This window comes from Sander lucioperca, chromosome 15, assembly GCF_008315115.2.
Source record: "Sander lucioperca isolate FBNREF2018 chromosome 15, SLUC_FBN_1.2, whole genome shotgun sequence".
NCBI lineage: Eukaryota > Metazoa > Chordata > Actinopteri > Perciformes > Percidae > Sander > Sander lucioperca.
In genome coordinates, this window is record NC_050187.1 from 9375476 (window position 1) to 9390885 (window position 15410).

Sequence of the window (15410 nt, forward strand, 5' to 3'; positions counted from 1 at the left end):
AGAGATGGAAACTTCATTGACTTTAGAAACCGAAGAACACCAAAAGGTCCACTTAGGAGCATTAATAGGTCAAGAATGAAATCAGAATCTCAACTTCAAGAACTCATAAGTGTCTACATCCTTTTTTAAACCGTTTCCCTTTGTGGTGTTTGACTGTATGAGGGCAGTTGATGATCATCAAATATGCATCTGTGTCAAAAGATGCATAATGGGATTCATTTATGTCTCATCAGTATTCTTCTTGGATGTACAACCACACCATCTACTGGCCATCACTGGTCACATACAAAAAAGAAAAGAAAAAGATAGCCATGTAGTTCAAAAGGTCTGTAGAATTTATTACAATTCCACCATCATAAACAAAAAGCAGCAATTACTGAAATATGTACAAGTCTATTCTTTTTTTTTTTTTTTTTTTTTTTAAATACTGGTGACAGGTTTCAAGGAAGTTTCAGGTACCGGTTTTAGCTTGGCCCCATGTTCAGTCTCTGTAATGCTGCTTCACGTGCAGTGCTTTCCCAGTTCATTGTTACACCATTGTTGTTGGAGGAGCTGAACACAACGCAAATCATTTCACCAAAGCGTCTCGATGGCCACAGGTCACGTGAACAGACTCCTGGGGGCGAGTACAGACCAGCGCCATCTGGAGGACGGAAGTCATCTGGTCACAGCATAAACAGCAGTCACCAACGGGCTTTAGAAAGCCAGCGATGACATCCTGCGGTTTCTCCAGTGACCTCGTTACTCTCGCCCAGCTTCCCTTTGTCATACAAAAACACGTTTGTATCCATCAGTCAGAGAGGCGTTGACAGGTGTGGCTGGGTATCGCAGTGCTTTAAGACCTTGTGATGAAGGAGGGGTGAGGGAGGAGGTGCTACTGGGTAATGGTGTCTAAAGCAGTTAACACTGTATACTCTGGCAATGCGACGTGGGAGAAGGGCGGCGGGCTGTAAAAGTAGCACCTGGTGCTGTTCCTATAAAACATAAGCATTCAGTGCATCATAATTATAGTTTGAGAGACAACAGCAACATCACTGTACACAGTGGTGATGCTGCTGCTAACTGATGTAGAAGATGTAAACCAACACTGGGGGTTGCTTGTCGCAGATGGTACATAGTCATCATACCAATATAGTCTCTTAGTTTGGCTTGGTTTACTCTCAACGAAGAATTACGGGATGTCTTGATGTTCAGAAACGTCAGAAGAAATGTGTTGAGTTGCAGCAGCAAACTAATATATAGATTTAGTTCTTATTTGGGCTGTTTTCGGTTGATGCTTTGGGACATTTGTAACCATAAGCTATGAGTGACTCCTTATTGTGATCGGTGCTTGGGAGTGGGGCAGACAGTTGTAGCAATAGGGGTGGGGCTCCACGGGCTCTGATCAGGTCCTGCTCGGCTGCATGGGCTCGTACGGTGCTACTGCAGGGAGTGCATGAAGCTGTCCAGGTTGTACTCTGTGTCGTACTGCTGCTGGTCCCATAACTCTCCCAGGCCGTCCAGCACGGACTTAATGGACGATTTCCCGGAGCTCGACGCCGACTGCTCACCCTTCTCACCCTGAAACACATTTATATACACACCGATCAAGCAAACATGATGAATCAACGACGACGAGTCAAGAATACATAGGCATGCATCAGGTTTTTATCTTAGATTTAAAAAAAAAAAAAAAACCCACACACACAACACAACCTGGCTTTGTATTCCTGATGCCTATCAGCCTCACTCATTAAACGTGTCCTTAACTGTGTAAATTAGCAACCCTGCTCTATTGCTTTAAAACTTCTGTTATATATTTCTATTATACATTATATAAGTGTTATCATTTCTTCTGATGTCAGCCAGGATAGGCAGCCACCAAATCACCCGTCCTCAGCTGAATGTTATTTTGCTGTGAGGTTTTCGGGCGCTTTTCTGCTTCGAGTTGGAAGTTTTTTTTTAACTCGTCAACTGTGTTGGCAGCACAAAGTCTACATGACTGACGTGACAAATAAATAGGGCTGCACAATATATCGTTTTTGTACCGCCATCGCAATATCAACTGGCGCAATACACAAATGGCTGCGACATATCGCGACAGACACGGTTAGTTGAAAGAAAATAGAAAACTACACTTTAAAATGCAACTCATTTTTTTTTAGTGGTGCCTTTTATATTCAATGTTCAATTTGTTCAATAAAAGAATGTTGGAAATGATTTCCTTTCGTTCATTTGTCGTATTTTAGCAAAATACTGAAAGCAGCAGAAATGCAGAACTGAGAACACTTTAATATCTGTTTATTTATCGCGAGTAATATCGTTATCGTGATATTCAACGTTATCGCATTGTGCATATTTTCCTCATATCGTGCAGCCCTACAAATAAAACATCTTATCTCATTAGCTCACTGACATTTTAAAGAATTGTATCTCCACGTGGGAGATCTGTGATCCCCACCAACATGTTTCTCAGTGTCTCCATGACAAAAACCCTCTGACAAGCTCTCACCTTGTCTAGACTGAAGAGGTTGAGGAGCTGGTCGGTGCCCATGCTCTGCAGGCTGGCGTTGTCTTGGCTGATAACCGTGTTGGCGATGCTCATCTTGAACTTCTGCAGACCCATGATCTTCTCCTCCAGTGTGCCTCGTGTGATCAGCCGGTACACGTTCACAACCCGTTTCTGCCCGACACAAACACAATGATGAACGTTAACAGAACGTATCAGAAGTGTAGGACAGCGCCTCCTCGCCAATTTCATTTCACTGGGGTCATTTTGCATCACTGGTTTCAGACAAGAGCAGCAGTGTCACACTATCCAAGGCTGCTCACAAGGCCATATTTAATAATGCAGCAAGGAAAGTGATCAGTCACATCTTACTTTGGGTGCCACAGGAGCATTTTGGATTTAGTATCATCTTCATTGTAATGCAACTGGAATTTCTCAAAGCAGATGATGATCTAAATGTTATTGGTATTTGGTCTATACTGTTTACAAAAGCACAGGTCCATGACATGGTATATGTAGCTGTGTGTGGCCTGTATTCGTCTGTGTACCTGTCCTATCCTATGGGCACGATCCATAGCCTGCAGGTCCCTCATGGGGTTCCAGTCATGTTCCACGAACACCACGGTGTCTGCACCCGTCAGGTTCAGACCTAGACCCCCGACATGGGTGGTCAGCAGCAGCACATCAATGGATGGGTCATTGTTAAACCTGAGATTGAGAGAGAACAAAGTCATGGAGAAGAATGGGACTGAGCTCACATTCACAATAACAGGCAGCACACGGTGGATATCTGAATAAATCCCCCACCCACTGACCTGGAAACGATGGAGTGGCGGAGGCCCGCCGGCACACCGCCGTCCAGCCTTAGGTAGGTGACAGAGGGCAGTTTGGGTTTCAGCAGGTCATGCTCCACAATATCCAGCATACTCTTGAGCTGACAGAAAATGAGCACACGATGCTGAGCCACCACGGCCTCGGTGCCCCCCTCTGATCCTCCGCCACCTCCTAGTCCGCAGTCCACCAGCAGCTGGAGAACAGAAAACACGTTAGGGCCACAGTACGAGACAGTGGAGAGGCTGACAGTACAGTTTAGCTCAGCAAAACCACGGGCAAACAATCTGATTTGTCAAGAATGTGTTTACAGTTTTGTCGTCTTGTTTTTATAAAAACACTGTCAGATTTCACCAGGAAATGTGTGCAGTCTTTGTTAACTTCTATCTCCATTTTTATGCAAGCATATTACCTTCATGAAAACCTAACTGGATAAAATCCAAATTATTATGATTATGTGAGACATACTCCAAACTGTGGCCCACACAAGCAGAAGTGATGTGCTGTAGTTGATCTGAAAGACTTCCCAGCACAATACCTGTTTGAGAGCGGAGAGTTTGGGCGCGTGCTGAAGGTCCCGCAGGCTGGAGTTTTGCCCTGCGAGCTGCTCAGTGATGCGTTTGTACTCTGGATGCTGCGGGGTCAAGACCAAACTCGGGTGGTTGCACAGCTTCCGCAGGTACTGCAGCGCCTGAAAGAATGTAGGAATGAAGGTAAATATTGTTGCGTGGTTATAATGAGATGCATCGGCAACAGATGAGGGCATATAGTAAATATTAACAATTAATGCTTTGATTCCAAACATCTGCTCTGTGAAACTAAATCAAACTGCATTTTATGAAATGTTCACTGCATGCACAGGCCCGTGACGCGATACACAGTGATCGACAGGTGGCGGTAATGAACCGAGACAATGTGTCAACAAAAGCAGGGAAGAAGACAAAACAAATTGCCAAACAATTGGGCTTTTAAAAATGTTTTATGAGGAAGAAAAGGCATTGAACATTTTTTGTTAGACCTCCGGGATACACACAATCCATTTTGGTGAACACAGAATGGGGGAAAAAAAAAAAAAAAAAAGTCTCCACCCTTAACTAGTGTTTCAGAGGTGGTTTACTGTATGGTTGATGCCCGTATGAGATAAATAAGTAGAAACATGTGTACCTGGAAGACATGGCCTGTGGCCTTCAGTTTCGGCTTCTCCTCCTCTTCTGTAGAGGTATTGGAGATGCTGTCCTCCACACTGGCCTTGGCTCGAGACTTTGCAAAGTCTTCATATAACTGAACCTGCAGGTGGCGAGAAAGCATACAGCGTTGTTAACAGGGTTAGGACATTATCCATTGTTAGTTATAACGGGAACCAGTCACATTACTTCTAACCTAGAATAATGCAGGCATGCATCCCATTAGCAATGTATTAAACGTATATGGCTGGCCTCTAATATAACTAGCTACTACTTAGTCCATAGAAGACCGTAGAACAAGTATAACATTGCAGATCCCTGTAATATACGAATAGCAAGAAAAATGCAAAGCTGAGGCACTAAGACAATGTATTTTTCAATGTTTATAATGACGCATTTGCCTGTGGGTACTGGGATAGCCCATTAGATAGTTGTTGGGGTGCACAAGTACCTGTAGAGGACTCAGATTGCAGTAATAGTCCTGAATTATTTTAGGCGGAAGGTCCTGGAGGACATCCTCCTTCATCCTCCTCAGAAGGAAGGGTAGCACCTGCCGATGTAGGGCCTCCATCGCCAGGACACCTGAGAGGAAGGAACCAATATTAACCAGTTAATGGCTTCGTCCTATTATACCTCTGGGATGTTAGGTAAGGCAATATTCAGCTAGAAACAGAGCACGTGAGGCAAGTGCAAGGATTTTGGATGAGTGTAGAGCGGATTTTTAAAGTGGTGTGTCGCCTTATCTCCCCCACTTCAATTTTGCTCCGGTACCATTCACACCATGAGTTTGGAGCATGCCTGAATGTCTGTTACCGCAGCACAGTACATGCAGATGAACAACGCCCGCCCTCCCTCTCCATGCTGCTAGTGCCTGTCATCCGACATCTTTGGTGTTTTTTGCCCCCAACGTCTCCTCACAGGCAGCGCGGCAACGGTTATGTTTAGGGTTAAGGTTAGGGTTAGCTGCCTGGAAGGCGCCGTTGGAGGCAAAAAACACCATTGAGCGTCATCCGACTGACTTTTTGCTCGAGGAGCTCCGGGCATGAAGGGAGGGTGGGTGCCGTTTATCTGATAAATACATTTTTTCTTTCTTTTTTGGGACGAGAGGTGAGCGATTTGGTGGAGTGGCTTTAATGCGGAAACGGAGGGAAGGAACAGCTCCGTGAGTGAGGAGTGGAAATTCTCACTGCTTACATGCTCTGGTTAGAAAATAAACAATGACACCTGCAATATTTACATACCCGCCTCCTGTTCCCGTGAGGAACTTTTGGCGTCACGGCTGGCCAGGATTGGTTTTCCGTAGCGAGCAGCAAACTGCCGTTCTGTTCCAAGGAAGCCCGGCATGAGGAAGTCAAACAATGACCAGAGCTCCAGGACATTGTTCTACACAGAGTGGAAAAATAGTCATGCTCTGACTAATAAACATGAGGAAAGAAGTACAATTTCAACAGCCAGACAGCTAGGACCTCACCTGAATGGGCGTTCCAGACAAGATGACTCGGAAGTTGGCAGCCAACTGCTTAATGGCTTTGGAAAGTTTGGTTTTCCCATTCTTGATGACATGACCCTCATCAAGGATGCAGTAATTAAATTTGATATTTCTAAAAAAAAAAAATTAAATAAAAAAAAAATAGAAAAATTAAGTTCATTTTAAAAACTGAGCACCTTCCTCCAAAACACAGATATTAGAATTAGAATGATTCTCACCTAAAAAAGTCAATGTCATTCCGTACAACATCGTAAGAGGCTACTATAAGATTGTGTTTTTTCACTTGGTGCTGCAACCTGGAAAAGTAAATGTTTGTTAAGGATTATGAATGTTACCAACAATTAGCATATAATAATGAATCCAAACCAACATTGAAAAATGATTTGTTCTCCTGAACAGTTTTATTCCACTGTACTTTTTCAGTTAGGAAACCTTTAGGACGAGGATATAAATCAATCATTCTCTGTATGCTGACAAGCCTTGTTTTAAAGTCTGACTAAGCTTTACCGCATTCGTTCTGTAGGAGGCCCAGTGTAGTGCAGTGGGTTGAGGTACTCCTTGGTGCAGAATTTGCCCACCTCATCCACCCAGTGGCCAGTCAGTGTGGGAGGACACACCACCAGAGAGGGGAGGGGGCTGCTGTCTGCAGCCTTAGTCTTGGCATATTCCTGTACCCTGAATAGACATCGAAACATACACGAGGCTGATTCGAGTTTCCTTACACGGCACATAAAAGAGAACGAGCGTTTTAAAAGAACAAAGATCAAAACAAGTACCTCAAAACTGGGACTAATTCTTAATTCTTATTGGACTTATATTATGATTAGGTAGCTCAATCCTTTGTGATTTAGTAGTGGTAAATAGTAGTATATTAATACCTGACATTGATTACATCCACAAGCATATAAACAACTGCCTATATGGATTATATATTTGGACTCCTATTTTACTATTCAATTATAAATGTTCTTTACAAGTCTTAAAGCTGTGCAGTTACAATAGAGGGAACAATCATATGAGTGATGGTGCTTCTGAATGGTACAATATACTGTGTCTAGCGACAAAGAAGAAAGTCAAACAACAACAGCAGCAGCAGTAATAGTGCTGTTTGGACTACCTGAGGTAGTGATCTCCTGCCAGAATGCAGATGGACTGCAGTGTCTTGCCGAGGCCCATATCATCACACAGGATCCCATGCAGCTTGTATTTGTTCAGGAAGGACAGCCAGTTCACTCCGTCCTGCAAGATGACACAAAGACCCACACTGTAGACATAAAAAAGCAGCCCATCCATTGTAACTGCACTTGGTTTCAGAGTGATATTTTCTCCCGAGTCAGTTAAGGTTGATTGGCGGCAGCGTGTTTGACCAATAGCAGTAACAATTGTAGTAGAATTTGAATTGGTTTTCTGCACTGCTCCATTTAAAGAGATGGATGGCTGGTCTCAGCAGAGCAGCCAGCAACTACCATTTCTAGGGGCCCTGACACACCAACCCAATTATCGGCCGTCGGACAGTCTGGCCAGGTCAGTGACTCGAGTCTGTTCGGTGTGTTCCGTGCAGTCGGAGGAGCTGTCGGCCTTTATTTTGACCGACCCAACATGCTCAGTCGGAGACAGGGCAGTCGGGACTCACCCGGAAATGGCGAGCGAATGAACCTCTCAAAATCTGACGAAAATCTTTTAAACTGACCTTTGTTGATCTGAAATGAAGACAGATTCAGCAACTGCATGGCCTATTTCTCACTTAAAATGTTTTCAGAAACACGTTTCGGTGAACTATTTTAGTACAATATGAGATCGTATTCTGAACAAGCCGCGATGACAGTCTGGCTGTGAATTTCCGGAGAAAAAAGAACCACGTGACGCGTTCGTCCAATCAGCTGCCAGGTTTTCATTTTCTGGGAAACAATCAGACTGTTAATGGAAAAACAATACAGAGCAGCGCCGCCTGCTGCTATGGAGACGTATTACGTTTTGCGCGTGCAGAGCGTACGCTCAAGTCGGCGTCACCTCAGTGTGTTTTGAGGCATTTCAAAGTCCGACTGCCTTTTCTGCCGACGGTCGGCCGTCTGGTTGGTGTGTAACAGCTCTAGAAGGAACCTGCACACATACCCCATCTCCATTTGACCGCTAGAAAATTTACTCTGTCAAGAAAACCATTTGTTGTCAGTGCCTCCGTTTTTTGTTTTTTTTATATATATTGCCAGCCAGCAGCATTTAAAGCAAACATCATCCCTGAATCTGGCAGAATAATGATCAGTTGTCTAGGTGTCCAAGTGTTCCAGGGGTTGGGCATCAATTTAACTGTTAAATTTAAAGCTCAGATCCTCAATCTGGCTCATTAACGAGCAGATAATAGAAGATGGGAGGAAACACACACACACAATAGTTTTAAGAACTGAGTCTTATTTATTGCACTGACATATGAAGAATCTGAGTAATAGGCTTTATATTTATGCTCTTAAATTTGAGTAGCATACTGTATCTGTACAGGCATCTGAATATGGTCGGTTACGGTACCTTAGCAGTATGTATGGATGAGCAATGTGTATGCATTTGCAAGAATTTGTATGTATTTTAAGTAACAGTGGTCCATGAGGTGATGTTTTTTTACATTGTTTTGGTGTTTTTGCCTGTGGTTTTACTGTCCACAATGTTTTTTGTTTGGCGTTTTGTCTTTGTATTGTCCATGCAGCAACTTGGCCTTGTCCAACACAAATGTCTCCCAAGGGGCACAAATAAAGAAACATTGGCCTTGATTTATCTGCTGCTTGAGGAAGTACTACAGAGACACAGTGGCCACATAAAAACGGACACACACCTGCTGGTACTTCCTGAGCTCAGCCTTAATGGGCACAGGGATCTTGTAGTTCTCCAATTTTCTGCTATCTAGTAGTTGCTCTAGGAAACGGCGTTCTCTGGCCTTCTGGCGGATCAGGTCAGCTGACATGGCTGGAGGGTCTGGTATACCTGCCTGGTAAACAACAGGGGAGGGGGGGGAGATACTTAAAGCAGAACACTGGATCATGACATTGTGTTATTAGTGTAATAGTGAGTGAGTGATTTAGTCTTTTTGCAGAGATTCTTAACTTTGCATAATAAATGCATTTTTAGCCTTCCGTTCATGTGCTCCTACCTCAAGGGGCAACAGACGGATGAGTGTAGCAAAGCACTGTGTGGCCATAAAACGAATGCTATCACTGGGGTCACTCATACGGCCCAGCACTGGTACTACGAGCAGCACAATGTAGGGCACAATGTCCACATCAAGCTGCTCCATGACACCTGGAGAGAAGTTAGTCAAGGACAGTACTGTACAGAGATAACACAGCAACTACAAGGTTGATGCTTTAATTACTGCATAATGTGTTTATGGAATGCATTTATAGTGTGCCATGCCAAGAAAATTTTTATCAAAAGTTTTTTCACTGTGTAAAGGATACAGGCTAAAGCCTCGATGGCACCCTCCTGTTTGGTGCAGTCCTCAATAGCAGCTAACCAGGGGAGCACACACTCAAGGAAACTGTTCATGGTCTCCAGCATGGCTATCTTACTGAGCACACCCACACAGCGCGCCGCCATATGACGCACCGCTGTGTACGGGTGCTGCAGGCAAGTGAACAGATGGGGTAGGTGCTCCAGTAGCTATAGGGGGAAAAAACAAGACAGATTTAATAATGTCGCTTACATTATATTAGTAGTTGGTTTAAGATGCCTTAACGAATTTCCGCACTTACCAAAGGTTTGAGTTCAGCAGCCATGGCCCCAGCCATGACTTCCAGCACTTGTAGAGAGTTGACCAGTTCCTGAGCTGCAGCGTCTCCCCTCTCAAGCTGGACCAGCCTGTCTAGAACACACAATAGACACAAAGTGATTCATAGTACCGACTACAAACATCCTGGACTTCCTGAACCGTGGGTTGCGGGCTGATAATGAGTGGATTTACTTAAGTGAATTTAATTGATATACACAGATAATGCAACCTGTCTTATAACTGATCGTAGATACTTGCTATGAATCATCATGAGGCAACTTCACATACAGAGTTCTGCATCTGAAATGCTACAATTTGCTGTATTTAAGTCCATTTAAGGCAAAATGTCTACAGGCCAGTTAAAATGTTAAAATACTTGTAGGTCAAGTGTTTGCCCTTTAAGAAATAGCCGTTACAAATGTCTATCCAAGATTCAAATCTGATCAACTCAATCAACATACCAATGCGTTGATTTTCAGTCACTACTGTCTTCAGTGGTCCCACGGTGTTCTCCCATAAGTACGGCAGAGACTTGGCGAAGTCTGCACCAAAGTGCCTGGCGACAGTTGTAAGGGAGAACTCTGCCCCTCGTCTCTGAATAAGAAACGGCTTCTTGCTCTAAAAAGGGAACATATCATATAATACAAAAATGTAAAACACAACCTGTTGTGGATATGACCTAAACGTGAGGAAAATGTACTTTATTAGCCATCTGTACCTCATCATTGTCAGTGCTAATGGTGCTGCCAGGAGGAAGCTCTGTAGTGGGGGCCTTTGGGGCTTTAGGGGCTGGCCCCCTCTTACTCGTAATGGCAAACGCTGCCCTTTGGTGACGGTACAGGGTGATGATGCCTCGGGTTTTGTTGACCATGTGATGCATGCAGTCTTTCTCTAACCCACTGCCTAATGGAGGGAGAAATAAACTCAGTAGCAGGCAAGCAAGCACTTCTTCCGTGTTGACACATGATTATTGGAGGGCTGCTGTTGTACTTTTAATTGTACAAATACAGAAATTCAAATACACCATGTTGTGTATTCGTAAGTCAGTGGAATGCTTAAAATGCTAATGAAAACCCAATTTTGAAATCCCACTGGGAGCTGACACAGTGAGTAAAACTACTGACATCGTTCCCAAGCTTCAACAACTCTTACCTTTGGCATTTTCCTGCGTGGGGGGTACGGGGCAAGCAGATGAGGGCGTGACCGCAGAGTCCACGCAGGCCGAGGCACAGAGGTTTTTGATGATCTTGGGATTGGGGCACGGCGAGCGTCCAGCACACTGTTGCAGCAGCTTGGCTATAAAGGAAGCAGCATATCCCTGGATCAGGGTGTTCTCCTCCCGCTTGATGGTTTCCATCAGAGGCCTGACCAGTGGGTTGAGCTTGTCGGGAAGAACCTGCAGGTTAATCACTGCGCAGGCTGCGAACATGTGGACTCGCAGATGCAGCTGCTGCCATTCTGTGTTGGTCTCCATCACTGTTACTTGAGCCTGCTGCCGTTTACCGTCCAGTGCCTGCCACTGACTGGACTTCACGTTCAGACCTGCTGTTGACTCTGTAAAGATGGTGGTTACCTAGGGAACAAGATGGGGGAGAATGTGAGTGTCTGGAATGGGAGCGATCGGTTACAGAGCGCAACATCCATTGACCTTTGAAGCTGAGAATCCCCTGGGTACCAGACCATTACCAGAGCTGTCAGCTCAAGAAAATAAAAACCTGGACAGAAAACAAATACAGCTGGATGATATGGAAAAAACTGTCATGATAATAGTAGCCAAATACCTTAAAATGTCAGCCTTCAGTATAAACTACAGTTTTGGGGTCATGTTCCATTATGTTGATGAACATTGGGGGGAAAAGTATTTATATCTATTTCAATATATTCTATAAAACCTAAAAACACTAAACAATAAGAGTGTCCCGTTTGAAGATGATTCTTCGGAAACCATGATGCATCTGAAGAATGAAATTGCACACTTCATACAACCATTAAGTTTGTCAGTTTACATGCCTGTTCAAAAATCATATATGGTGTGGATAACCCACCATCAATTGACCTACATTTGATTAATGAAAAGTTTTCTGCTTCATCCAATCAAGGCAAGTTTTCTTATGTGTGGCTGGACCTACCAGTTCATTGGCTTGATCAATAGTGAAAATGCTACAATTGAGGCGGTCTTGCAGGTCTATATTGGCATCAGCCAGCAGTGCAATTAACTGCTTGCACTCATTCTGCATGCGCGTGAAGGGGATGGCAATCTCATCATAGTACAACTGCTCGGACAGAATGGCCAGGAGACGAGGCTGCACCATGGATGACACCACCTGACAATCCTGAAAGAGAGAGATTAAAAAAGTAAATAAATGTATTGGACCTCTGAATGCCTGATTCGGTAATGCTCACACTAAATCCAAAAAAGAGTCAAACATGTTTTCCACAATTAACAAACTCAGTGTCTGAGCTTTTCACCTTCTGCAGTGCAGCCCACTCGCAAAGCACCAGAGCCACAGCTATGCGCTGCAGGGCAGACTTAGAGTTGAGGTGGAAGAGCAACAGGTGGCCTAAAGACTCAGCTGGTCGGATCTCCTGAGATGCAGCATTGAGCTCAGGGTCACAGATACACCTACACAGAGCCCCCAGCAATCTGGATTACAGAGACACAAAGAGAGCGGGCAAACACTGTCAGAACTGTTAGCATCTTTAAAAACTTATCTAGCAATTCAGCTTTCTTTATTGCTTTAGAGAAAGTCACAAGTTCCCCTCAAGATCAGGACTATTTTCCTTCCAACGCAACAATCAAAACTTACTTGGCAGCCATGAGGCGAGAACGGACCACTACATAGTCCCTTGTCACTGGATCTTCGGTCACCGTCTCTGCACCTGCTATATACTCTTGGACCGTTTCCTTCACCTGACTGGTTCCTTGACGTGCCTTTGCACCAGCCTTATCCTGTTGCATCAACACAACATTAATTATTACAGTTAGCTTCCTTCTGTCGCTGCATGTTTGTGTGTGTGTGTGTGTGTGTGTGTGTGTGTGTGAGAAACAGACACCGACCGACTGCACACACAGCAGAAGTCTCCTCTGGGTGCCTTGTGCATTGATGTCAGACCCAAATGGGCGCCAATGGACGCAGTTATGGCTGAGGGTTACACACCCACACGGTCCCAAAGGCTCTATGCTGACACCCATAAACGTCCCAGACAGAAAATAAGAAAGAGGAAATACAGGCAGAGGGCAGGGTGTCTGTCTCTGCAGAGACAGACACCACCACACACTTCTAGTGGGTCATTTAATATTGATTGAGAAGGGATTACTTTTGTATCTTTGTGTGTGTGTAAATCTATACATTGTTTAAGAAAATCCTACATATTATCCTTTTAAAGATCAGTTTTCCTAAACCTTGAATGTAAAATATTATTCATTTCACTGGCTAAAATTGCTACCAACTAGCAGATATTGTTGGAGCATCAGTTGGCATCTAAAAGGACACAACCACTACACACCCTCATACACTATAAATACAGAAGATCAGCTGAGAACAGAACAATATAAAACAGTTCTTATTCTTCAGTCTTATCTAGCTACAAATAAAAGTGTCCAACCTTGGAGCGAGCCTTCACTTCCAGCAGCATGTTCAGGTCTATGGGAATGTGTGAGGCCTGCATCATGAGACAGAGCCAGGCGCCCATCCATGGACAGCTGGCTGCTACCACGTACTGCTGTGGGGCCTGAGACAGCAGCTCACTCCACACCTGCCCAGTGGCACACATTAACAATTCATAAAGGCATATCATAAAGGTCATCCATATACAAGGAAAGAAAAGTGAGAATGTCGGTATCGTTTCTCTTGTTCCCAATATTCAAAACGTAGGCCATCTTCGTCAATTTACCCTGAGATGACGTGAGGGTGAGGCAACAAACCTTTTGAATCAGCTCAAGGATTTCCTCATTGCTCTCCAGTATACAGGACTGGAAGATGTACCGCAGCATATCTTGTAGGATGGGGTTGATCCACATCGCACAGCTCTGAAGAATAAAAATAAAAAAACACTGGCTTATTACACATCCCATAGCCAGCATTCAAACTCAACTAAAAAGGTTTCACAGTAACACTGGCTGTTATGAATAAACAATATGGCAATCTATGTCATTGATACTTTGTTAAATCCTGTATAAGAAGAAATACTTTGCCAGATATGACATAATACCCAATTGCTCCAAGTCAACTTTACCTCCTTAGCTTTAGACAGCAGTGTGAAAAGGGTTTCCAGTGCTGCCCGTCTTACTGATGATATAGTGTGTCTCAAGAACGGCCAAACCCGAGGGACCAGGACTGTTAATGACTGCTGCATGCTAGAGTGGACAAGAAAGTGTGTCAGTATACATACACAGGGGCAGCCTCTAGCTCACATCCTTTGCAGCGGCGTGGGTTTCAATCCAACCTGCGTGTCATCCCCCATCTCTCTCCCCCTTTCCTGTCTATCCACTGTCACTATACAATAAAAAAGGGAAAAGCCCCAAAAAAATAATGTTAAAGAAAATCAGATCATCACTTTAGAGTAGGGGTGTAATATAGACTCAAGTGAAACAATTTAATAAATAATACATTTTTAAATTCTCTCTCTCTCTCTCTCTCTCTCTCTCTCTCTCTCTCTCTCTCTCTCTCTCTCTCTCTCTCTCTCTCTCTCTCTCTCTCTCTCTCTCTCTCTCTCTCTCTCTCTCTCTCTCTCTCTCTCTCTCTCTCTCTCTCTCTCTCTCTCTCTCTCTCTCTCTCTCTCTCTCTCTCTCTCTCTCTCTCTCTCTCTCTCTCTCTCTCTCTCTCTCTCTCTCTCTCTCTCTCTCTCTCTCTCTCTCTCTCTCTCTCTCTCGAAGTTCAGCCAACCTCTTAGCACAGTGCTGATACTACACTGAACACACAACCACAGAATACAAAGTAGACAATTTGCCTACCTTGGGCTGAATGACAATAGACAAGTCAAGTCAGAATAGTAAGTTTCTTGTGAAACCTAGTACATGTTAAGGCCATCAAACCCCATGCAAAACTGCATTTCACATGTAACACAATCACGTCTTCTACTTTATTGTTTAAGTCAACAGTACCCAAACTTGTCATTGATTTTCCTTCGCCCTGCCTGTTGTACATATATTTTAGCTAGGAGCATTATACATTTGTTCGATAAAGTTATCAAATGGGACAAAAATCCCAGCACAGTGTCTCTTTAGAGTCTGCAATCATTCTAAAACAAATTATGATTTTGAGGCAGTAGCATTTATTGTGTGAACGTCCGTGAGACTGACCTGCACTGGCGGACCTGCGGGTAGGTGAGCAGCGAGGACAGCAACGTCATGATGCTGTTGGTGGAAGCAGTGAGGTCATCCAGGTCCAAAAGAGCATCCCATAGTGTGTTCACGATGAAGGGTACCTAAGACGCACACAGAATTTTACGACTAAATTAAAGTTGAAAAATAACTGCCTGCAGGTGACAAACCTCAACACAAAATGAAACATGATGCGGATGCATTGTTCAAAAGGCTCTACTACTGCATCTCTGACCTTATTAGGCAGTAGCTGTACCAAGCCTTCCACCACAGGGATTAGGGCTGCAGCTGCTACAGCCCTGACATCATCATCTAGGTCCTGTAGGCCTACAGTGATGGCA

The 15410-nt window shown here is 44.0% G+C and overlaps 1 protein-coding gene across 1 annotated transcript in view; it reads right to left on the minus strand.

The window, feature by feature from the left end:
• Nucleotides 1-314: 314 nt before the first annotated feature.
• The window catches only part of btaf1 (BTAF1 RNA polymerase II, B-TFIID transcription factor-associated), a 27309-nt gene continuing 12213 nt past the window's right edge, over nucleotides 315-15410 (minus strand). Inside the window, exons 12-38 of the mRNA XM_031296870.2 lie at nucleotides 15305-15410; nucleotides 15049-15173; nucleotides 13983-14103; nucleotides 13672-13776; nucleotides 13353-13502; nucleotides 12554-12696; nucleotides 12216-12390; nucleotides 11876-12079; nucleotides 10899-11319; nucleotides 10465-10649; nucleotides 10208-10364; nucleotides 9730-9839; nucleotides 9436-9637; nucleotides 9129-9277; nucleotides 8814-8966; nucleotides 7110-7231; nucleotides 6500-6667; nucleotides 6211-6288; nucleotides 5975-6104; nucleotides 5745-5886; nucleotides 4955-5085; nucleotides 4484-4606; nucleotides 3858-4010; nucleotides 3304-3515; nucleotides 3037-3196; nucleotides 2492-2662; nucleotides 315-1560 (exon numbers count right to left, since the gene is read on the minus strand). The exon at nucleotides 15305-15410 is cut by the window's right edge and continues 35 nt beyond it. Of these exons, the coding sequence (XP_031152730.1) occupies nucleotides 1420-1560; nucleotides 2492-2662; nucleotides 3037-3196; nucleotides 3304-3515; nucleotides 3858-4010; nucleotides 4484-4606; nucleotides 4955-5085; nucleotides 5745-5886; nucleotides 5975-6104; nucleotides 6211-6288; nucleotides 6500-6667; nucleotides 7110-7231; nucleotides 8814-8966; nucleotides 9129-9277; nucleotides 9436-9637; nucleotides 9730-9839; nucleotides 10208-10364; nucleotides 10465-10649; nucleotides 10899-11319; nucleotides 11876-12079; nucleotides 12216-12390; nucleotides 12554-12696; nucleotides 13353-13502; nucleotides 13672-13776; nucleotides 13983-14103; nucleotides 15049-15173; nucleotides 15305-15410 (4237 nt within the window). The 3' untranslated portion in view covers nucleotides 315-1419. The remainder of the gene's footprint in view (nucleotides 1561-2491; nucleotides 2663-3036; nucleotides 3197-3303; nucleotides 3516-3857; nucleotides 4011-4483; nucleotides 4607-4954; nucleotides 5086-5744; nucleotides 5887-5974; nucleotides 6105-6210; nucleotides 6289-6499; nucleotides 6668-7109; nucleotides 7232-8813; nucleotides 8967-9128; nucleotides 9278-9435; nucleotides 9638-9729; nucleotides 9840-10207; nucleotides 10365-10464; nucleotides 10650-10898; nucleotides 11320-11875; nucleotides 12080-12215; nucleotides 12391-12553; nucleotides 12697-13352; nucleotides 13503-13671; nucleotides 13777-13982; nucleotides 14104-15048; nucleotides 15174-15304) is intronic.